This window comes from Phyllobates terribilis, unplaced genomic scaffold, assembly GCF_046119375.1.
Source record: "Phyllobates terribilis strain yellow unplaced genomic scaffold, ASM4611937v1 Scaffold_29__1_contigs__length_15306474, whole genome shotgun sequence".
NCBI lineage: Eukaryota > Metazoa > Chordata > Amphibia > Anura > Dendrobatidae > Phyllobates > Phyllobates terribilis.
In genome coordinates this window covers 13697430-13721978 of record NW_027362789.1, presented here as the reverse complement: position 1 = coordinate 13721978, position 24549 = coordinate 13697430, and the positions used below count along the sequence as shown (strand labels likewise).

Below are 24549 nucleotides of genomic sequence, written 5' to 3'. Positions count from 1 at the left end.
GAAGAAGGAAACTGAGAAAGCAGAATACAACGGAAGAGGGAAGTAAATTTAGAGGAAAGGAACAAAGCTGTTGGATTCATTAAGACCATGGGGTACCATGGTATTAAGAGTAAAAATCCATTTCACTTCTTTTTGGGCCAAGACCTTTTTCCAATTTCCGCCTCGGATCCCCACATAGACTCGGTCTATACCACTAACCTTGAGGAGAGAGGCATCACACTCATGGTGCCTTTTAAAATGGCGGGGTAAAGTTTTCAGTTAATCCAAGTTAGTTACTTCTTTGGCTGCTATGATGTCCAAAACATGTTCTCTTGTTCGTTTGCGGAGCTCCCTAGTAGTCATGCCAATATAAATCTTATCACAGGGGCATCTAGCACTATAGATGACCCCTATTGTTGTACACGTGATGGCATGAGTTATGGTATACTCCCTAGATTTGTCCGCGTTAGTGAATGTCTTCTCAGAACAAGTATTTGGACAGGCCACACATGACCCGCAAGGTCTACATCCCCATGAAGGGCCTTTTGATCCAAATATATAGGTTTTCTTCTTACTATTAAGATTACTATGAACAAGTCTATCCCGTAAATTCTGAGCCCGTCTATAAGTAACCATAGGGTTGCGGGGGATATAAGAGGAGAGGGTTTTGTCCAAAAGAAGAACCTGCCAATGTTTGTTCAAAGCATTCCATATCTCATTACTTCTAGAATTAAATGTTGAGATAAATCTCACGATATCCTTTCCTCCAATTTTTCGTTGTTGGTATAGTAGGTTCTTCCTATCTGAGAATTTTGCTCTTCGATAACTTCTCTGTATAGCTTTCTCACTATAACCCCTCTTTCTGAACCTATCTTTGAGGTCCAATGCCTGTTTTTCAAAAGTCTCATCATTGGAACAGATTCGGCGAATTCTCAAAAATTGGCCTGTGGGGATGCCATTAATCAGTTTCCTGGGGTAAGAGGAATTAGCATGCAAAAGGGCGTTAGTCGTCGTAGGCTTCCGAAAAACGCCCGTTTGGATGAGTCCATCACAGTCAATGCTCAGCATAACATCCAAAAACTCCATGTTGTGTCTCCCAGTCTTGAAAGTTAAATTGATGTTGAGGTTGTTGAGGTTTAGAGTGTAGATGAGATGCGCAACCTCCGTGTCAGAGACCTGCCACAAAAAGAAAATATCATCAATGTATCGACCCCAGTACAGGATCCTATCAATACCCTGTACTGGATCGGTCATGAAGATCTCCCTCTCCCACAGCCCCAGGAACCGATTAGCGTAAGAGGGGGCACAAGCCGCTCTCATAGCTGTCCCCTGGAGCTGTAGGTAGAAGGACTCTCCATACAGAAAAAAATTGTGACTTAAGGAAAACTGTAAGAGCTCGACCACAAGGTCGCGCATCCCAATCTCCATATCCGACATCTCAAGAAAAACCTTGGTGGCCCTAACTCCGTCCTCATGGCGGATGGACGTATAAAGAGATTCAACATCATTCAACATCACAAACCACCATGAGGACATCCTCATCCACATGTACCCAATCCATTTTTTTTAAGAAAATCGGTAGTGTCCCTAAGGTGGGACGGTAATGTCTCTACCAGAGGATGGGGACAAATTGGTTCACAGAAGTTTTGTACACCAGACACTATAGGTCTACCTGGGGGGGCAGTCATAGTAACATAGTTTGTAAAGCCGAATAAAGACTTGCGTCCATCAAGTTCGACCTGTTAGTTCTGTAATTGCTAAAGTTGATCCAGAGGAGGGCAAAAACCCCAAATGATTTAGCTAATCTTCACCTGAGGAAAAATTCCCTCCCGACTCTGAAACCAGCAGTCAGAATAAATCCCTGTATCAACCTACTATTTTATTTTATTTTTAAGTATACGCTGAAATCTGCCTGGTATCTAGAAATGCATCCAGTCCCCGCTTGAACTGGTGTAGTGAATCCGACATTACCGTCTCCTCACTCAGTGAATTCCATATTCTCACTGCTCTTACAGTAAAGAACCCCTTTCTATGCTGGTGCTGAAACCTTTTCTCTTCCAATCTTAGTGAATGCCCTCTTGTTACCGTAATATCCCTCCTTTTGAACAAATCCCGGGCAAGATCTCTATACTGTCCCCTAACATATTTGTACACATTTATTATGTCCCCCCTCAACCTTCTCTTTTCCAGGCTGAATAGTCCTAGTTTTGCCAACCTCTCTGGGTATTGCAGTCCCTCCATTCCCTTTATTAATTTTGTTGCCCTCCTTTGTACCTTTTCAAGCTCATTTATATCCTTTCTATATATTGGGGCCCATAACTGAGCACAGTATTCCAAGTGTGGTCTGACCAGTGCTTTGTACAGTGGAAGAACAATGTTCTCATCCTTTGCAGCTATATCTCTTCTGATACATCCCATTACCCTGTTTGCCCTTACAGCAGCGGCCTGACTTTGGGCACTCCAATTTAGTTTGCTATCAATCAAGATGCCCAAGTCCTTCTCCATCTCTGAATTCCCCAATGATTTCCCATTCAGTGAGTACTGGTGACTTCCATTTTTCCTTCCCATATGTATGACCTTACATTTCTCCTCGTTAAACCTCATTTGCCATTTAATGCTCCACCTACCCAGCTTATCCAAATCCCTCTGTAGGTCTGCACTGTCCTCTTTTGTATTAATTGTTTTACATAACTTTGTGTCATCTGCAAATATTGATATTTTACTATTTATCCCGTTGACTATGTCGTTAATAAAGATATTAAATAACATTGGGCCTAGTACAGACCCCTGTGGTACCCCACTAGTGACGCTTACCCATTCTGAGTATATTCCATTTATAACTACCCTCTGCCTTCTATCCTTTAGCCAGTTAGCTACCCACTTGCAAACATTTTCCCCCAGCCCCATCATTCTCATTTTGTATACCAACCTATTATGTGGCACGCTATCGAACGCTTTTGAGAAGTCGAGATACACGACATCCACTGGTTCCCCCTGATCTACTCGAGAGCTAACCTCCTCGTAGAAGTCAATCAGGTTTGTTTGGCAGGGGCGATTCCTCATGAATCCATGTTGGTTCGGGATTAAAAGATTATTAGCATCAAGATGCTCCGTAATTGCCTCTTTAATGAAGCTTTCAAAAATTTTGCCCACAACGGACGTCAGACTCACCGGCCGATAGTTTCCGGCGTCACTTTTTGCTCCCTTTTTGAATATTGGCACTACATTCGCCTGTCGCTAATCAAGTGGTACAGACCCAGTCTCAACAGAGTCCTTAAATATAAGATATAACGGTCTGTCTATCACATTACTTAGTTCCCTTAGTACCTGTGGGTGTATGCCATCAGGTCCTGGTGATTTGTTTATTTTAATGTTACTGAGGCGTTTCTGTACCCCAGCTTGGGTTAGATTTGTCATACTTAGTGGAGGATTAAGTTTGTCACTTCTCATTTCTCCTGTTAGTTCGATTTCCTTTGTGAAAGTTGTCGAAAAAAAATTATTTAATAGATTAGCTTTATCCTCATCTTTCTCTATGATTTTGCCTTCCTCACTTTTTATCGGTCCAATATTATCCGATTTAATCCTTTTACTATTTATATACGTAAAGAACAGTTTGGGATTTGATCTACTTTCCCTAGCAATATGTTTCTCTGTTTCCTCCTTCGCTATTTTTATTTGTTTTTTACAGGTTCTCGTTTTTTCCTTGTAACACATTAGTGCCTCCTTACTGTTTTCCTGTTTTAATATCTTGAATGCCTCTTTTTTGCTATTTAACGCCCCTTTTACGTTCTTGTTCAACCATATTGGTTTCCTCTTATTTCTGGCCCTTTTATTCCCATACGGTATATACCTCTCGCACTGAGTATTCAGAATTCTTTTGAAGGTTTCCCATTTACTATTCGTATTCCATTGATTAAGTACTTTGTCCCAGTCAATAAGTTGAAGGTTTTCTATCAGCTGATCAAACTTCGCCCTCCTAAAGTTTAATGTTTTTGTTGTTCCCTTATTGATAACCCTACTGAAGGGCATTTTGAAGTCGATAATATTATGATCGCTATTACCTAGGTGCCCCCCTATCTGTACCTCAGTTATTCTATCAGGCCTATTAGTCAATATTAAGTCCACCACGGCCTTCCCTCTCGTTGGTTCCTGCACTAGTTGGGAGAGATAATTATCCTTAATATTTGTCAAGAACCTCTTTCCTTTTTGAGATCTACAGGTTTCTGTTTCCCAGTCAATATCCGGGTAGTTGAAATCCCCCATTACAATCACTTCATTATGTTTTGCTACTTTGTCTATTTGTCCTAATAACAGATTCTCATTCTCCTCTGTTATATTTGGTGGCTTATAGCAGACCCCCAGTAATATTTTATTATTATTTTTTGCCCCCTCTATCTCTACCCACATGGACTCGACCCCCTATTCTCCCTCTCCTATATCTTCCCTTAGTCTGGGTTTTAGACATGACTTTACATATAAGCAGACTCCTCCGCCTTTCCCGTTTCCGGTCCCTTCTAAATAAACTATAATCTAATAAATTTACCGCCCAGTCGTAGCTATCGTCTAGCCAAGTCTCTGTTATACCTACGATGTCATACCTCTCCTCCGATATAAGCGCCCGCAGCTCATCCGCCTTATTGGTCAGGCTTCTTGCGTTGGTCAGCATGCAAGATAAAACTTTGGGGTTATTTAGCATCCTATTCTTCTCTAACGATCTATGGAACTCTCTGCCGCATGATGTTGTAATGAGTGATTCACTACTAAAATTTAAGAAGGGTATGGATGGCTTTCTTGAAAAGTATAATATTACAGGTTATATATACTAGATTCCCTGATAGGGCATTAATCCAGGGAACTAGTCTGATTGTCGTATGGAGTCGGGAAGGAATTTTTTTCTCCAATGTGGAGCTTCGTGTTTGCCACATGGGTTTTTTTCTTGCCTTCCTCTGGATCAAGATGTTAGGCTATGGGTTGAACTAGATGGACTTAGTCTTCCTTCAACCTTAAAAACTATGTTACTATGTTACATTCCTCAAAAGTTGAATTTGGGACAAACTGAACAATCAGCACTGAGTGTAATTATTTGTATAATAAAATTGCTAGTTTTATTCATTACAAAAAACTAAATTTTGCTGATTTTTTTGGCTGCATCGAAATACATAAAAAATATAAAACGGTATTAAAAATGAATGTACAACTTTGGATGTTTACTCACTTAAAGGGAATCTGTCACCCCCTGGGATCTATCAGACCTCTAATATGGGCATACATAATATGGGTGTATGAAATGTAAATCTATACATACCTGTATGGCCCATATTAGAGGTCTGCTTGCTTTGAAATATCTTTTTATAAAAGCCATTCTGCTAAGCTTGGCGTCCAGGGGACGCCAAGAAATGCCCATCTACCTGCTTAATTTAAATATTCCCCCCTCACCATCACAGTCTAGGTCTGCACATCCCGCACATGCGCAATGCGCCTATAATGCAAGGCGCGTTCTTTTTTCTCCCTTCCCTATTTTACACTGCTGGGCTCTAGTGCGCAGGTGCTAGGGAGTCACTGTGACTTCCGCTCCAGTGACCTCCGGTGTGCACAACAGTAAGGTTTGGTCTCCACTTCCTCCCGGCATCCTGATTTTATAAAAAGATATTTCAAAGCAAACAGACCTCTAATATGGGCCATACAGGTATGTATAGATTTACATTTCTATCACCTGTATGCCCATATTAGAGGTCTGATAACTCCCAGGGGGTGACAGATTCCCTTTAAAAAATCAATTTACTTCAAATAAAAACACCATGAAATCATCCACTGGGATTTAGCTTTCTTATATAAAGCAGGCAAAATCCTAGAGGGGGGAAGGAACTGGTGCATTGGGCCAGTAGTTATAGTATTAACCCCTTATATAAAATAAATTAATCTGATCACTAAACGGCATAATGAGAAAAAAATTTAAAGGCCAGAATTACGTGTTTTTGGCCACCACAACATTGCAATAAAATGCAATAAGAGGCGATCAAAACATGGTATCCACGCCAAAATGGTATCAATAAAAACGTCCCGCCAAAAAAGAAAAAAAAAAGCCCCCAACGACGATGTGGACAGAAAAATAAAAAAGGAAAAAAATGATAAAACTGAAAATGGCCCGAGGGTTAAAACACCCCTAGGTGCAAGCTTGGAAGAAATCTGTGGTCCTGTGATCAACAAAAATGATCACCAGTAAATGAAATGGACGTGGATGTGATCAGAGCAGGATATTGTACAGACCGAAATCAGGGGGGTAATTCCTGTGTATAAACATCCCATAAAAATAGATATGAGCCATATCTAGTCCACGGCTCAATATTACTGCGAAAAATACCATTCCAGAATTCCTATAGATCCAGGGGCGGACAAAGAATGTAGTGGGCCCCTGTGCAAGAATTTTTTTGCCCCCCCCCCGTGCATCTCTCATCCCCCCCATGCATCTCTGATTCCCCCCACTCCTAGTTAATTGTATTTAAAAAAAATAAAACTTGTTATACTTACCCCCAGGGCCGGCTCCAGGTTTTTGTGGGCCCTGGGCGAAAGAGTCTCAGTGGGCCCCTTTAACACATACCATGATTCATGATGCACAGATACGACAGGGAAATATATATATATAGTACAAGGCCAAGGATTTCACTTACTACATTACATGAGTGATATCTATTGTAAATTCTACAATAGCTCAGAAACCGGCAAATCCTCACAGCGCACAGTGCAGACCGGACAGTATAGTCCTCCATACAGTATTATGGGCACCATATCATGCTCCATACAGGATACTGACCCCCTTATAACGCTCCATACAGGATATTGGTCCCCATATAACGCTCCATACAGAATACTGGTCCCCATAAATAGCTTCATACAGGATACTGGTCCCCATATAACGCTCCATACAGGATACTGGTCCCAATATAACGCTCCATACAGGATACTGGTCCCCATATAACGCTCCATACAGGATACTGGTCCCCATATAACACTGCATACAGAATACTGGCTCCCATAAAATGCTCCATACAGAATACTGGCCGCCATATAACGCTCCATACAGAATACTGGCCCCCATATAACGCTCCATACAGAATACTGGCCCCCATATAAAGCTCCATACAGAATACTGGCCCCCATATAACGCTCCATACAGAATACTGGCCCCCATAAAAAACTCCATACAGAATACTGACCCCCATATAAAACTCCATACAGAATACTGGCCCCCATATAAAACTCCATACAGAATACTGGCCCCCATATAAAACTCCATACAGAATACTGGCCCCCATATAACGCTCCATACAGAATACTGGCCCCCATATAACGCTCCATACAGAATACTGACCCCATATAACGCTCCATAGAGAATACTGTCCCCCATATAACGCTCCATACAGAATATTGGCCCACATATAACGCTCCATGCAGGCTGTTCCCCCCCTTATAATGCCCCATGCAGGATGACACCCCCCTTTTAATGCCCTATGCAGGATGTCACCTCTACCCCCCATAAAATGCCCCATGCAGGATGTCACCTCTCCCCCCCATATAATGCCCCTTGAAGGATGTCACTTCCCCCCTTTTCAATGCCCCATGCAGTAAGTCAGACCACCCCCTCCCTTATCATGCCCCATGCAGTAATTCAGACCACCCCCTCCCTTATAATGCCCCATGCAGGATGTCACTTCCCCCCTTCCAATGCCCCATGCAGGATGTCACTTCCCCCCTTCCCCTCTTATAATGCCCCATGCAGGATGTCACACACCCCCCACAACCATATAAAGCCCCATGCAGGATGTCAATTCCCCCCTCCCCCTCTTATAATGCCCCATGCAGGATGTCACTTCCCCCCTCCCCCTCTTATAATGCCCCATGCAGGATGTCACTTCCCCCCCTTCCCCTCTTATAATGCCCCATGCAGGATGTCAATTCCCCCCTCCCCCTCTTATAATGCCCCAAGCAGGATGTCACTTCCCCCCTTATAATGCCCCATGCAGGATGTCAACCCCCCATATAATGCCCCATGCAGGATGTCACCCCCCCATATAATGCCCCATGCAGGATGTCACCCCCCCCATATAATGCCCCATGCAGGATGTCACCCCCCCCATATAATGCCCCATGCAGGATGTCACCTCTACCCCCCATATAATGCCCCATTCAGGATGTCACCTCTCCCCCCATATAATGCCCCATGCAGGATGTCACACCCACTCTCCCCCCACCATATAATGCCTCATGCCCCCATACATAAAAAAAAAAAAATCAAATACTCACCTCCCTTCTTACCTGCTGCTGATCCGGACTCCAGCGTTGCGTCGTGCCCTGATGGCGGCCCTGCTGGAGGGGCCCCCTCTCCCTCGGGGGCCCCCCATTCAATGAACCGTCTGCACGGGCGGTAGGTCCGCCCCTGTATAGATCTACATCCAATAAGTGTCCTGCATCCCAGTGGGGTTCAGCATTGTCATATAGGGCAGGATAAAGCCCAGTGGCCAGAAGGGCCTGGTCCCTCTGCCCAGCAGGGAATAGCCGGCTCTGGGTGACAGCACAATGCCAGTGGCCAGAAGGGCCTGGTCCCTCCGCCCAGCAGGGAATAGCCAGCTCTGGGTGACAGCACAATGCCAGTGGCCAGAAGGGCCTGGTCCCTCTGCCAAGCAGGGAATAGCCGGCTCTGTGTGACAGCACAATGCCAGTGGCCAGAAGGGCCTGGTCCCTCTGCCCAGCAGGGAATAGCCGGCTCTGTGTGGGTGACAGCACAATGACAGTGGCCAGAAGGGCCTGGTCCCTCTGCCCAGCAGGGAATAGCCGGCTCTGGGTGACAGCACAATGCCAGTGGCCAGAAGGGCCTGGTCCCTCTGCCCAGCAGGGAATAGCTGGCTCTGTGTGGGTGACAGCACAATGACAGTGGCCAGAAGGGCCTGGTCCCTCTGCCCAGCAGGGAATAGCCGGCTCTGGGTGACAGCACAAGGCCAGTGGCCAGAAGGGCCTGGTCCCTCTGCCCAGCAGGGAATAGCCGGCTCTGGGTGACAGCACAATGACAGTGGCCAGAAGGGCCTGGTCCCTCTGCCCAGCAGGGAATAGCCGAATCTGTGTGTCAGCACAATGCCAGTGGCCTGGTCCCTCTGCCCAGCAGGGAATAGCCGGCTCTGTGTGACAGCACAATGCCAGTGGCCAGAAGGGCCTGGTCCCTCTGCCCAGCAGGGAATAGCCGGCTCTGGGTGACAGCACAATGACAGTGGCCAGAAGGGCCTGGTCCCTCTGCCCAGCAGGGAATAGCCGGCTCTGGGTGACAGCACAATGCCAGTGGCAAGAAGGGCCTGGTCCCTCTGCCCAGCAGGGAATAGCCGGCTCTGGGTGACAGCACAATGCCAGTGGCCAGAAGGGCCTGGTCCCTCTGCCCAGCAGGGAATAGCCGGCTCTGTGTGACAGCACAATGCCAGTGGCCAGAAGGGCCTGGTCCCTCTGCCCAGCAGGGAATAGCAGGCTCTGGGTGACAGCACAATGCCAGTGGCCAGAAGGGCCTGGTCCCTCTGCCCAGCAAGGAATAGCCGGCTCTGGGTGACAGCACAATGCCAGTGGCCAGAAGGGCCTGGTCCCTCTGCCCAGCAGGGAATAGCCGGCTCTGTGTGACAGCACAATGCCAGTGGCCAGAAGGGCCTGGTCCCTCTGCCCAGCAGGGAATAGCCGGCTCTGGGTGACAGCACAATGCCAGTGGCCAGAAGGGCATGGTCCCTCTGCCCAGCAGGGAAGAATAGCCGGCTCTGGGTGACAGCACAATGCCAGTGGCCAGAAGGGCCTGGTCCCTCTGTCCAGCAAGGAATAGCCGGCTCTGGGTGACAGCACAATGCCAGTGGCCAGAAGGGCCTGGTCCCTCTGCCCAGCAGGGAATAGCCGGCTCTGGGTGACAGCACAATGCCAGTGGCCAGAAGGGCCTGGTCCCTCTGCCCAGCAGGGAATAGCCGGCTCTGGGTGACAGCACAATGCCAGCGGCCAGAAGGGCCTGGTCCCTCCGCCCAGCAGGGAATAGCCGGCTCCAGGTGACAGCACAATGCCAGTGGCCAGAAGGGCCTGGTCCCTCTGCCCAGCAGGGAATAGCCGGCTCTGTGTGGGTGACAGCACAATGACAGTGGCCAGAAGGGCCTGGTCCCTCTGCCCAGCAGGGAATAGCCGGCTCTGGGTGACAGCACAATGCCAGTGGCAAGAAGGGCCTGGTCCCTCTGCCCAGCAGGGAATAGCCGGCTCTGGGTGACAGCACAATGCCAGTGGCCAGAAAGGCCTGGTCCCTCTGCCCAGCAGGGAATAGCCGGCTCTGTGTGACAGCACAATGCCAGTGGCCAGAAGGGCCTGGTCCCTCTGCCCAGCAGGGAATAGCAGGCTCTGGGTGACAGCACAATGCCAGTGGCCAGAAGGGCCTGGTCCCTCTGCCCAGCAAGGAATAGCCGGCTCTGGGTGACAGCACAATGCCAGTGGCCAGAAGGGCCTGGTCCCTCTGCCCAGCAGGGAATAGCCGGCTCTGTGTGACAGCACAATGCCAGTGGCCAGAAGGGCCTGGTCCCTCTGCCCAGCAGGGAATAGCCGGCTCTGGGTGACAGCACAATGCCAGTGGCCAGAAGGGCCTGGTCCCTCTGCCCAGCAGGGAATAGCCGGCTCTGGGTGACAGCACAATGCCAGTGGCCAGAAGGGCCTGGTCCCTCTGTCCAGCAAGGAATAGCCGGCTCTGGGTGACAGCACAATGCCAGTGGCCAGAAGGGCCTGGTCCCTCTGCCCAGCAGGGAATAGCCGGCTCTGTGTGACAGCACAATGCCAGTGGCCAGAAGGGCCTGGTCCCTCTGCCCAGCAGGGAATAGCAGGCTCTGGGTGACAGCACAATGCCAGTGGCCAGAAGGGCCTGGTCCCTCTGCCCAGCAAGGAATAGCCGGCTCTGGGTGACAGCACAATGCCAGTGGCCAGAAGGGCCTGGTCCCTCTGCCCAGCAGGGAATAGCCGGCTCTGTGTGACAGCACAATGCCAGTGGCCAGAAGGGCCTGGTCCCTCTGCCCAGCAGGGAATAGCCGGCTCTGGGTGACAGCACAATGCCAGTGGCCAGAAGGGCCTGGTCCCTCTGCCCAGCAGGGAATAGCCGGCTCTGGGTGACAGCACAATGCCAGTGGCCAGAAGGGCCTGGTCCCTCTGTCCAGCAAGGAATAGCCGGCTCTGGGTGACAGCACAATGCCAGTGGCCAGAAGGGCCTGGTCCCTCTGCCCAGCAGGGAATAGCCGGCTCTGGGTGACAGCACAATGCCAGTGGCCAGAAGGGCCTGGTCCCTCTGCCCAGCAGGGAATAGCCGGCTCTGGGTGACAGCACAATGCCAGCGGCCAGAAGGGCCTGGTCCCTCCGCCCAGCAGGGAATAGCCGGCTCCAGGTGACAGCACAATGCCAGTGGCCAGAAGGGCCTGGTCCCTCTGCCCAGCAGGGAATAGCCGGCTCTGTGTGGGTGACAGCACAATGACAGTGGCCAGAATGACCAGGCCCTTTACCGCACTGGGAGAGCCACAACCCTGCTCCAGCCCCAGGGTGCACCGCAGCCTCCGGCTCCTCTGCTATCACGTGTCTCTGCGCGCCATGCAGTGACGTCACCGCGCTGCCCGACGTCCCCTGCGTGACACCGGATTCCCTGCGTCCTGCTGAAGTGACAGACGAGGCCCTCAGCTTCTGTCCCGGACGAAGCTGACACCCCAGGGAGGTACCGCCGGCGGGGGGCGGGCAGAGAGCGGTGTTAGGGGCTGCCTGCCCCCCCGGCCGTCACTGTGCTGGAGCCGGAGGAGGGAGCCTGGCGGCCAGCGCTGGCTGCGACAGTTGGTGATTTTGTTTAAAACTGCGCCATCTACCGCCCGGTAAATGTATTGACACGACATGTAATGTGCGGCATCATGCAGCTCGCTCCTGCGCTCCCTCTACTGGTGGCTGCTGGTAGTGCTCTTGTCACCATTTGTACCATGAAGTATATAGATATGGATTATATCATGTGCACTATAGTAGAGACTCCGGGGCACATCCTGTGCTGGGTTTATTGGGGGTGGTTGTTCTATCACAGAGAAGTTTCTAAATAAATATTTATTCCAGATTACAAAGAAAATGAAGAAAGCAGTGACAATAATGAATTGCTGTGCTGGTCCTGGGCTTCTCTCTTCTCTTTTGACCTCATCGCCTTCTGCCTTCTGACATCGCTCGATCCGCCACTCGCACCAGCTGCAGCCGATCACTTGAGCAGAGCAGTCGTCTCACCGGCAGATGTGTCCTCCCCTTAGACCCCAAACATGAGCAGCATTTTCTCCAGGCCGCAGATGGAAGATTGTGATTTACTGATCTCAGGCTCCGCACAAAGTGACAGATAAGTATTAATGATCCGTGTCCGTATTCCTCCCTCCACTGTCTTCCCTGCGGTAGATCTTTCTAGGACCCCGGTACAATGGCCGCAGTACTGCAGGATACAAGGATTGCAGCAGGTGTCTCCCCTCACCCCTGGTATCACATCTGTTACTGTGCGGCTGAACCTGCTGCAGGGACTGTGGGAGAAATCCTAAAGACACTGTCCCATATTACTGCCGCCATCCTGGGGACACATTCACAGACCGATTTTGGCCTGGATTTGGGTCAGGAATTTGTAAGCCAAAATCAGGAGTCGGTGCAAAAGAGGTTCAGGTCTCTCCAAGATAGATTTTATCTGTTTGTTTCACTCCTGGTTCTCTCTAAAAAAAATGCTGATTTAATCCATAGTGTATATGTGGTGGTTGCATATCTGTAGTATAGATGTGCTGTCTATTTACACACAGTATGTGAAGTGTATGTGTTAGCCTACCTTCACACATCCACTTTTTAAAGGGAATCTGTCACCACTTTGGAGCTATGGGCATACAGGGTATAGAAAAGTAAATCTATACATACCTGTATGGCCCATGGTAGAGGTCTGAATGCAGAGAAATGTAGTTTTATCTCCTTGGTTTTTCACAAGATACCAAGCTATCCCCACCAATCTGCTTATTATTCCACCAATTCCCGCCTATGTCCACGTTTACCATATTTCTCCCCCTCCCCGCACTTGACAGGTCCCTGTGACGTGCGCTTTCTTCCCTCACCTCCCGGCACAAGCGCAAAGCGCGGCATACCGGGAGCGCACTTTGTTTCCTCCTGGGCCCGTTTGGCTGAGCACAGTGCCACAGTGACTCCCCAGCGCCTGCGCAATAGAGCACTGTGGCACTGTACTCAGACAAACGGGCCCGGGAGGAAACAAAGCGCCCTCCCTGTGGGGGGACACCAAGCCTGTGAAAAACCAAGGAGATAATACTACGTTTCTCTGCATTCAGATCTCTACCATGGCCATACAGGTATGTATAGATTTACTTTTCTATACCCTGTATGCCCATAGTAGAGGTCTGATAACTCCAAAGTGGTGACAGATTCCCTTTAAGGGCTGCAAAAACGGACACACGCACACCCATTGTATTCAATGGTGGTGCACGAATGTAGTTTTTTTCACATGGACGACGTGTCCGTGTGAAAAACTTGCAGACATGTAATTTTTTCTAGCAGCACGAAGGAAATGCGTGCATGCCGCACACGTGCACACTGATGACACACGTGCACACTGATGACACACGTGCACACTGATGACACACAGTTGACATGTACCAGAATGAAAAGCTCCAGCGCCTGGAAAAGCAGTACAGTTAGCGCCAGGACTGTGGAGTCGGTAAGCCAAACCTCCGACTCCTCAATTTCCATGACTCCGACTCCCTCATACATGGCTCATGTTTAAGTGATAAATTTACTGCAGTACACATTCATCTCAGCTAAAAGTCTAGACCCTTAGATCAGGAATAGGACAGACATTTATAGGACATTTCATAACTTTCCAAAATTCTTATGAAAAAATATTCCCCACAAACTGCATTGAACTACTGTACCCAATTTATTATATATTTTAGGAGTCAGAGTCAGTCCATTTGATACTGACTCTGACTCCACCAAAATGGACTCTGACTCCACAGCCCTGGTTAGCGCTGATACCGGGTGCTGACAACTGTCATCATCCTCTCCTGGTCTTCCTGTGACTAGCAAGATCAGGCAACGCTGATGACGGTTGCAGTCAGCGCATTAAATAATTGAAAAAAAAAAACGCCGTGGCCTCCCCCCATATATTTTATCCCCTAGTGACCAAGCCAATTTTGACCTTAAATGGAATCTTTCACCCCCTGGGACTTATCTGACCTACCAATATGGGCATACAGGTGATAGAAATGTAAATCTATTCATACCTGTATGCCTCATATTAGAGGTCTTGTTGCTGTGAAATTTCTTTTTATTCATTCTGATTTCTGATGGCTTGCGGGCCCTGCGCCTGGAATAAATCCCTGCCTCCTATATTACTTATAATGTTTCCCCCCTCCCCTGCACGTCACAGTGCCCTGTGACGTGCATTTGCGGCGACCAAATCCCGCGCACTTCACATTTTGCAGAAGGCGCACTCCCGTGTTTGGTCATAGTACTGCAGGGATCTTGTATTCAAGCACCTACAAGTCTCTATGACTTCCCGGTCCGGGATTTGGCCGCCGCAACTGCACGTCACAGGGCACCGTGACGTGCAGTGGAGTGGGGAAACATTATAAATCACACAGGAGGTGGGGATTTCTTCCGGGTCCAGGGACTGGAACGCATCAGAAACCAGAATGAATAAGAAGACATTTCACAGCAATAAGACCTCTAATATGAGGAATACAGGTATAAATAGATTTACATTTCTGTCACCTGTATGCCCATCTTAGTAGGTCAGATAAGTCCCAAGGGGTAACAGATTCCCCTTAATGACCAAACCAATTTTTACAATTCTGACCAGGGTAAGTTTATGAGGTACTAACCCCGGAACGCTTCAACAGAGCTCACTGATTCTGAGACTGTTTTTTCGTGACATATTGTCCTTCATGGTAGTGGTAAAATTTGTTCAATATGACTTGCGTTTATTGTCAAAAATGTTGAAAATGTTGCAAATTTTCAAATTTGAATTCTTATGCCCTTAAATCAGAGATATGTCACACAATATAGTTAATAACATTTCCCACATGTCTACTTTACATCAGCACAATTTTTGAAACAATTATTATATGTTATAATGGTTAAACGTTGACCTGCGATTTCTCATTTTGTCAACAAAATTTACAAAACCGTTTTTTTTTTTTAGGGACCACATTACATTTGAAGTGATTTTTAGGGGTCTATATGACAGAAAATACCCATAAGTAACACAATTCTAAAAACTGCATCCCTCAAGGTGCTAAAAAACACATTAATATTATTATTATTATTATAGTGCCATTTATTCCATGGCGCTTTACATGTAAAAAAAGGGGTATACCTACAAAAACAATTACAATGATCTTTAACAAAATGTGACGGCGACTGGTACAGGAGGAGCGAGGACCCTGTCCGTGAGGGCTCACAGTCTACAAGGGATGGGTGAGGATACAGTAGGTGAGGGTAGAGCTAGTCGTGCAGCGGTATGGTGGAGCAATGGTTACTGGCTGGAGCAAAGGTTGTAGGCTTGTTGGAAGAGGTGAGTGAGTCTTCAGGTTCCTTTTGAAGGTTTTCACGGTGGGCGAGAGTCTGATATGTTGGGGTAGAGAGTTCCAGAGTAGTGTGGACGCACGGCAGAAATTTTGTATGCGATTGTGGGAAGAGGAGATAAGAGGGGAGTAGAGCAGGAGATCTTGTGAGGATCGGAGGTTACGTGCAGGTATGTCCCGGGAGACTAGGTCACAGATATATGGAGGAGACAGGTTGTGGATGGCTTTGGGCTTTGTATGCCGTGGTTAGGGTTTTGAACTGGAGTCTGGGTAATGCGGAGCCAGTAAAGGGATTGACAGAGAGGTGAGTCTGGGGAATAGCGTAGGGACAGGTGGATTAGTCGGGCAGCAGAATTTAGGATAGATTGGAGGGGTGCAAGAGTGTTAGAGGGGAGGCCACAGAGAAGGAGGTTGCAGTATTCGAGGCGGGAGATGATGAGGGTGTGCACTAGTGTTTTTGCAAATTCATGGTTGAGGAATGTGCGGAATCGGGAGATATTTTTGAGTTGGAGTCGGCAGGAAGTGGAAAGGGTTTGGATATGTGGTTTGAAGAAGAGATCAGAGTCCAGGGTTACCTATGTACCGTACGTCACGTCTGCGTCCTTTGTGTGTGCATAACTCACTCACTGACACACACATGCACACACTCCCCGACTCTCTTTTTCTCTTTCTTGCACTCACAAACATTCTTTCACATTCTTTCACACTCTCCTACACACACACTCACTATCATGTGCATACACTCACACAACCTTTCTCTCACTCTCCTACACACACTCTCAGACACACTCACACAAACTCACTATCACATGCACACATACACACTATCACGCACACACACACATTGTCTATCAAACACTGTCATGCACACACACACCCTCTCTCACACACTCACTATCACGCATGCATACACGATCTCGCACAAGCACGCTGGCACAAGCACGCTGGCACTCACATAAAAACACTCACACAAGCATGCACACACAAACTCACACACACGCTTACAGAAACAGGCTCCCACAAAGACGCTGACACTCTCACAAACATGCTCACACTCTCACAAACACGCTCGCATAAACACGCTCGCACAAACACACTCGCACAAACAATTGTTTGATAGGCAAACATCACATCTAGAGTTTGCAAGATATACCTTCCAGCTACTTAATGTGAATTAGAAGCAAATTCTTTGAAGATTACGTCTACCTAAATGGAAGAAAACGCACCTATCTTGGTGATGGATAGGACAGCTTGAGGGGATATGGAGGAGGCTGTTTTTTTGATAGCAAAATGTTTAAATTACACCTAATAATTTATAGAAAGTATCAGATTTTTCTAACTATTGAACTCACCTTAATTTAAAACACACCCCAGGTTTAGATAGTAACAAAATAGGAGCAATACTTTTGCAACTAATTTAAATTTCCTGGAGGTGTAAATTTGGGAAGGATTTGATAATACTAACTTTACTTTACACACACACACACACACACACACACACACACTCTTTCACATACTGTCTCTCACACACACACTCTTTCACATACTGTCTCTCACACAAGCACAGTCACTCAAACACACAAGCACAGACACAAACAGACTCACACAAACAGACTCACACAAACAGACTCACACAAACAGACTCACACAACACTCTCACACAACACTCTCACACAACACTTTCACACAAACACATGCACACACTCTCACACAAACACATGCACACACTCTCACACAAACACATGCACACACTCTCACACAAACACACAAACGCGCTGGCACAAACACATAAATGCTCACACAAACATGATCACACTCTCACACAAACACGCTCACACAACACTTACACAAACACGCTCACAAAAAGACGCTCACACAAATACTCACATAAACACGCTCGCACAAACACGCTGACCCATCCACACTTGCACAAACACACTGACACAAACACACTGACACAAACACGCTCGCACAAACACGCTGACCCATCCACACTTGCACAAACCTCACACAAATCTCCTCACACGCTCACACTCTCACACAAACCCGCTTACACCAACACTCTCTCACAAGCACGCTCACACAAACACGCTGACACTCACACAAACACACAAGCATGCACACACAAACACGCTGACACTCACACAAACACACAAGCATGCACACACAAACACGATCACAATCTCACACACGCTTACACAAACACGCTCACACAAACACACTTACACCATCAGGCTCACAGGCTCACACAAACAGGCTCACACACTCATACAAACACGCTGACAAACAAGCTGACACAAACAAGCTGACGCTCTCACACAAACAGGCTCACACTCTCACACAAACTGACTCACAAACACTCTTACACAAACACGCTCACACAACACTCTCACACGCTTACACAAACACGCTCACACAAACACACTCACATAAACACTCTCACACAAACACGCTGACAACGCTCACACAAACACGCTCACACTCACACAAACACGCACACAAACGCGCTGACACAAAGATGCGGACACAAAAAAGTCTGATACAAACGCTGACAAACACACAAACACTGTTAGAAAAAACTAACAGGAGGGTTCTATCTTGTGTTTGTGGTCTCGTGACCATCTGCCTATATATTTCAGCTCCGCCCTTCTGGCTTTGCTGGACTTCAGTGTTGTTTTGACTGTCTCTAGCCAGGTGCTTCGGTGCCTATCTGTCTAGTTCGCTTGGTCCTCTGGACCTCTAGTACTTTTTGTCAGTTTGTCTTTTGTGCTCTGCAACATCTTCTGTTTAGGAGGTGTCCCATTTTTGTCACAGTCCTTAGTTCATTTAGGGACCCCTTCCTTAAATCTATAGGTCTCCGTTCAGACTAGCCGAGGACGAAGGTGGGTCTGTTCACAAGGAACAGGCAGCCCGCTACATCGTAGGGATTCAGCTTAGTCTTACTGTAGGGACAGCTTTCCCTTATCTTTCCTTAGTTTATGTTGCAGATCATAACAGTAAGTCCAGCCCAAAAAAAAAAAAACTAAAAAGGAAAGAAATTCGGGGATCAGTATGGTTTCTGTCCAGGAGTTGGCTCAATGCCTGCAGGGATTGTCTCTGGAGGTGGCCGAGCTTCAGCAACACGTGAGTAGCTGTCCTGGAGCGCATTTTGTCGAACCCAAGGTAGGACTGCCTGATGTTTTTTATGGTAAACAGCAAGATTTTTTTTTTCTTTAAAAATGCTTGTTTGTTATATTTTCGTTTGAGACCAAGGTCCTCTGGGAATGAATCACAGCACATTGGTTTTATTATATCACTTTTGCGCAAAGAACTACAGGGGTGGACCTTTTCTGTCCAACCTAATGATCCGTGTTTAAGTTCTGTTGAAGAATTTTTTTCTGCTATGGGGCTATTATATGACGATCCTGATCGAATCTCATCTGCTGAATCAGAACTTAGACGTTTGAATCAGGGGTCAGATGATGTTGAAAATTATTGCACACACTTCAGGAGATGGGCCTTAGAAGTTAAATGGAATGATTCTGCGCTGAGATGTTTATTTCTTGCTGGTCTGAGTGAAAGGGTTAAGGATTTGCTAATTGCATTCCCTGTACCTGAGACTCTACAGGAAGCTATGCAGTTAGCTGTTCGTATTGACAGGAGACTGAGGTCCAGGGTTAATGATGTAAAAACTCCTGTAACTTCAGGTCCTAGTTCCCAGAAAATCTGCTCTGTCAGCGGAGAACCGATGGAGGTTGGGGCGAGGTCACTCCGCTCTCAGGAAAGATCGGAGATTCACCGAAGGTTTGTGTCTTTATTGTGGTAAAGCCGACCATTTGATTAAGTATTGTGAGCATCGTTTAAGTAAAGAAAAAAAAAAAAGGTCAGTTACATCTGCATAGCTTTTTTACGCTCTGCAGGAGTGTTTCTTTCTGGGAGTACTACTCTGCAAGGAGATTTGATTGAATTTCAGGTATTTGTGGATTGTGGTTCAACACTTAATGTGATTGATAAAGGGTTTTTGGAAAAACTTAAATTGAAATCCAAACCGTTGCCATCACCTATTTCTGTGGTTGCAATTGATAACACTCCTTTGAAATGTATTACTCACAAGACTGCTGCATTTCCTGTCACTTTCAATGGAGGTCACCAAGAAATTTTGGACTTGGTTGTTTCGGATAATTTGCCCTCTCCAGTTGTTCTAGGATTGCCTTGGTTAAAACTGCACAATCCTTTATTGGACTGGTCTACTAATGTGATTAAGTCTTGGAGTCCGAAGTGCTATGATAAATGTTGTAATGGTCGCATTGCAGCTGTGGAAAAAGGAGAATTACCATACCTATTCAAGATTTTTGGAGTTTTTTTTCGGAGGAGGAGTCGCAAGTTTTACCTCCTCATAGGGATTATGATTGCGCCATTGAGTTTGTTCCAGGTGCTACTCTTCCCAAAAGTCGCTTGTTTAATCTGACTATCCCTGAAAGAAAGGCCTTGGAGGAGTACATAGAGGCTAGCCTGGCTGCTGGTCACATTAGACCTTCTAAGTCACTTGTGGCAGTTGGATTCTTCTTTGTTAAAAATAAGGACGGCGGTTTACGTCCATGTCTGGATTTTCGTGAAATTAATAAGATTACCGTACGCAATTCCTACCCATTGCCGTTAATTCCTGACTTGTTTAGACTTGTTTAACCAGTTAGTGGGAGCCAAGTGGTTCTCCAAAACTGATCTCCGGGGGGCATACAATTTGTTACGTGTGAAGGAGGGTGATGAATGGAAAACTGCCTTTAACACTCCGGTAGGTCATTTTGAGAATCTGGTGATGCCTTTTGGTCTTACCAATGCACCTGCATTTTTTCAGAACCTTATTAATGACATCCTGAGACCTTTGATTGGTAAGAATGTGGTTGTGTATTTGGATGACATTTTGATTTATGCGCCAGATCTAGAGTCCCATTGGCAGAGTGTACGTGAAGTTTTGCAGTTATTGAGTGATAATTCACTCTTTGCTAAGCTGGAGAAATGTAAGTTCGCTGTGCAGAAAATTAGTTTTTTGGGCTACATTGTCTCCAGCGAGGGCTTTGAGATGGACCCGGTGAAGGTTCAGGCTGTGCAGGAATGGCCTAGGCCTATTGGTTTGAAATCTATACAGAGATTTTTGGGTTTTGCCAATTATTACAGGAAATTCATTAAGAATTTTTCTGTAATTGTTAAACCTCTAACCGATCTCACCAGGAAAGGGGTGAATATGGCCCAGTGGACTACTGAGGCCATTGAAGCGTTTGAGTATCTCAAAAGAGAGGTTCAGTTCTGCCCCTATCCTTATTGAGCCTGATGAGACCAAGCCTTTTTTGGTCGAGGTCGATGCTTCATCGGTGGGGGTCGGAGCAGTTTTGTCTCAGGAGAATAAGGGTGGAGTACATCCTTGTGCCTTCTTTTCGAAAACCGAACTGAATTATGATGTTGGAAATCGGGAGTTGCTGGATATTAAACTTGCGTTTGAACATTGGCGTCATTTTTTGGAAGGCGCTAGATTTCCTATTCAGGTTTTCACAGATCATAAGAATCTGATCTATCTGGATGCTGCCAAGCGCTTGAATGCCCGTCAAGCTAGGTGGGCACATTTTTTTCTCGGTTTCATTTTTCTGTTACCTATATGCCTGGTACTAAGAATGTTAAAGCCGATGCTTTATCTCACAGCTTCTCTCCTACGGTTGGTGCCGAAGAGGAGGAGAGCATTTTACGGAAAGGAGTTGTGGTGGCGGCTTTGGACTCCGTTTTGGAGAATGGGATTCTGAAAGCTCAAGATGATGCTCCATCTAACAGTCCCAATGGGAGGTTGTTCGTGCCTAGAGCCTTTAGGAGAGATTTGTTTGTGGAGTGTCATGAGTCTCGGTTGGCAAGTCATCCAGGAATTTTGGAAACTAAGCGACTTATCAGTTGCAGTTTTTGGTGGCCTGGATGGCAGAAGGAAGTCTTCAAGTGGGTGCGTCAATGTACTGTGGGTGCTAGGTCAAAGGCTTTACATACTCCTGCTGTGGGGTTGCTTTGCCCTCTGGAGGTTCCTAGTGCACCTTGGACGCATCTCACAATGGATTTCATTACTGATCTTTCTGTGTCCAAGGGTTTTACTGTCATCTGGGTGGTCGTGGGCCGTTTTAGTAAGATGTGTCATTTGGTTCCATTCTTTAAGTTGCCCTGCACCAAGACACTCGCTAAGGCGTTTGTTAAGCAGATTGTCCAGCTCCATGGCGCTCCCACGGATATTGTTTCTGATAGAGGACCTTAGTTTGTGGCTCGCTTTTGGCGTGCTTTTTGTGACAGGTTGGGAGTCCATTTGTCATTTTTGTCTGGTTATCATCCTGAGTCTAATGGACAGACTGAAAGAAAGAACCAGGATGTTGAACAGTTTTTGCGTTGTTTTGTGGCAGACAATCAAGAGGTGTGGTGTGAGTTTCTGCCTCTCGCAGAATTTGCTCTTAACAATCATACATCCTCCTCTGCTGGGTGTTCTCCTTTTTTTTTGTTGTACTGGGAGACATCCGTATTTTGGTTCGTTTTTCAACTTAGGGTCGGCGGTGCCGGAGGAGGAGAATTTTTCCGGTGATTTGGAGAGAGTTTGGACTAATGTAATTTGCAACCTTCAAGAGGCTAACAACAAGTCCAAGAAGTATTTTGACAGGAAACGTAAAGAGGTTTTGTTTACTGTGGGTGACATGGTTTGGTTGTCCTCAAAGAACTTGCGGTTGAGGATTCCCTCTAAAAAACTGGGTCCTAAGCTTGTGGGTCCATTTAAAGTGCTTCAGGTAGTTAACCCGTCTGCTGTTAGGTTGGATGTCCCTACTTCCTGGAAGATTAATCCTGTGTTTCATGTCTCCTTGTTGAAAAAGGCTGATGTATCTGATAGGGACGCCACTATCACAGTTCCTCCTGTGGTGGAAGACGGCGAATATGAAATTTCTCTTATCTTGAATTCTAGATGGCATAGAGGGAGATTACAGTATCTTGTCTCCTGGAAGGGTTTCGGTCCCGAAGGCAACTCCTGGGTAAGGACGGATGATGTCTCTGCTCCTAGGTTTGTTAAAGCTTTCCACAGGAGGTTTCCGGATAGGCCTGGGCCTGGAGGATCCAGAGGCTCCTCATAAAAGAGGGGGTACTGTTAGAACCCTTCTGTTTGTTTTTTTTTATCTTGGGTTTTGCGGTCACCTGACCATCTGCCTTTATATTCCAGCTCCGCCCTCCTGGCTGTGCTGGACTTCAGTGTTTGACTTTCTCTAGCCTGGTGCTTCGGTGCCTTTCTCTGTCAGTTCGCTTGGTCCTCTGGGACCTCTAGTACTTTTTGTCAGTTTGTCTTTTTGTGTTCTGCAACAACTTCTGTTTAGGAGGTGTCCCATTTTTGTCCCAGTCCTTAGTTCTTTTAGGGACCCTAGGGACCCCTCCCTTAATTCTATAGGTCTTCGTTCAGACAAGTCGAGGACTAAGGAGGGTATGTTCACTAGGAACAGGCTGCCCGCTACATCGTAGGAATTCAGCTTAGTCTTACTGTAGGGACAGCTTTCCCCTATCTTTCCTTAGTGCTTGTTTCAGATCATAACAGCCAACAAAGTGAACAACACTCTCCAGGAGGTAGGCGCATCAATATCCAAATCTACCATAAAGAGAAGACTGCATGAAAGTAAATACAGAGGGTTCACTGCATGGTGCAAGCCACTCATAAGCATCAAGAATAAAAAGGCTAGACTGGACTTTGCTAAAAAAACATCTAAAAAAGCCAGCACAGTTCTGGAAGAACATTCTTTGAACAGATGAAACCAAGATCAACCTCTACCAGAATGATGGAAAGAGAGAAGTATGGCGAAGGCGTGGTACAGCTCATGATCCAAAGCATACCACATCATCTGTAAAACACGGCGGAGGCAGTGTGATGGCTTGGGCATGCATGGCTGCCAGTGGCACTGGGTCACTAGTGTTTATTGAAGATGTGACACAGGACAGAAGCAGCCAAATGAATTCTGATTTGTTAAGAGCCATACTGTGTGCTCAGATCCAGCCAAATGCAGCCCAACTGATTGGTCATCATTTCATACTACAAATGGACAATGACCCAAAACATAAAGCCAAAGCAACCCAGGAGTTTATTAAAGCAAAGAAGTGGAATATTCTTGAATGGCCAAGTCAGTCACCTGATCTCAACCCAATTGAGCATGCATTTCACTTGTTAAAGACTAAACTTCAGAGAGAAAGGTCCACAAACAAACAGCAACTGAAAACCACCACAGTGAAGGCCTGGCAGAGCATCAAAAAGGAGGAAACACAGCGTCTGGTGATGTCCATGATTTCAAGGCTTCAGGCAGTCATTGCCAACAAAGGGTTTTCAACCAAGTACTAGAAATGAACATTTTATTTACAATTATTTAATCTGTCCAATTACTTTTGGTCCCTTTTAAAAACAGGGTGGCACATGTTAAGGAGCTGAAACTCCTAAACCCTTCATCCAATTTTAATGTGGATACCCTCAAATGAAAGCTGAAAGTCTGAACTTCAACTGCATCTGAATTGTTTTGTTTAAAATTCATTGTGGTAATGTCTAGAACCAAAATTAGAAAAATGTCTCTGTCCAAATATATATGGACCTAACTGTAGGTGGATAGATAGATGCACATACACATAGATAGATGTTTCATAGCTAGGAGATAGATATAGATAGATTATGTGACAGATATTTAATATTGTAAGGTGATCACAGGGGAGATGTGTCATCCAGTTTGTAAAGCTTGGTGATATGAACCCGGAATTAATGCTCCAATGTCACAGATGCTGAGAGACTTAAATTAACTTTAACAGGGCTGTGTTTTTTTGTGAACAGCTAAAGAGATGGGCGGGATGGCTGTTCACCATATCTCCACCTCAGGGTGTGGTCCATAGAGATATATAGATATAGACATACATAGATAAATAGATAGCTAGATAGATATGA

At 46.5% G+C, this 24549-nt stretch overlaps 1 protein-coding gene across 1 annotated transcript in view; it reads right to left on the bottom strand.

Annotated features, from left to right (window-relative positions):
* Positions 1-204: 204 nt before the first annotated feature.
* Positions 205-24549, bottom strand: part of LOC141178669 (uncharacterized) — a 134059-nt gene continuing 109714 nt past the window's right edge. The window contains exon 2 of the mRNA XM_073660558.1: positions 205-1155. Within this exon, the coding sequence (XP_073516659.1) occupies positions 259-1155 (897 nt within the window). The 3' untranslated portion in view covers positions 205-258. The remainder of the gene's footprint in view (positions 1156-24549) is intronic.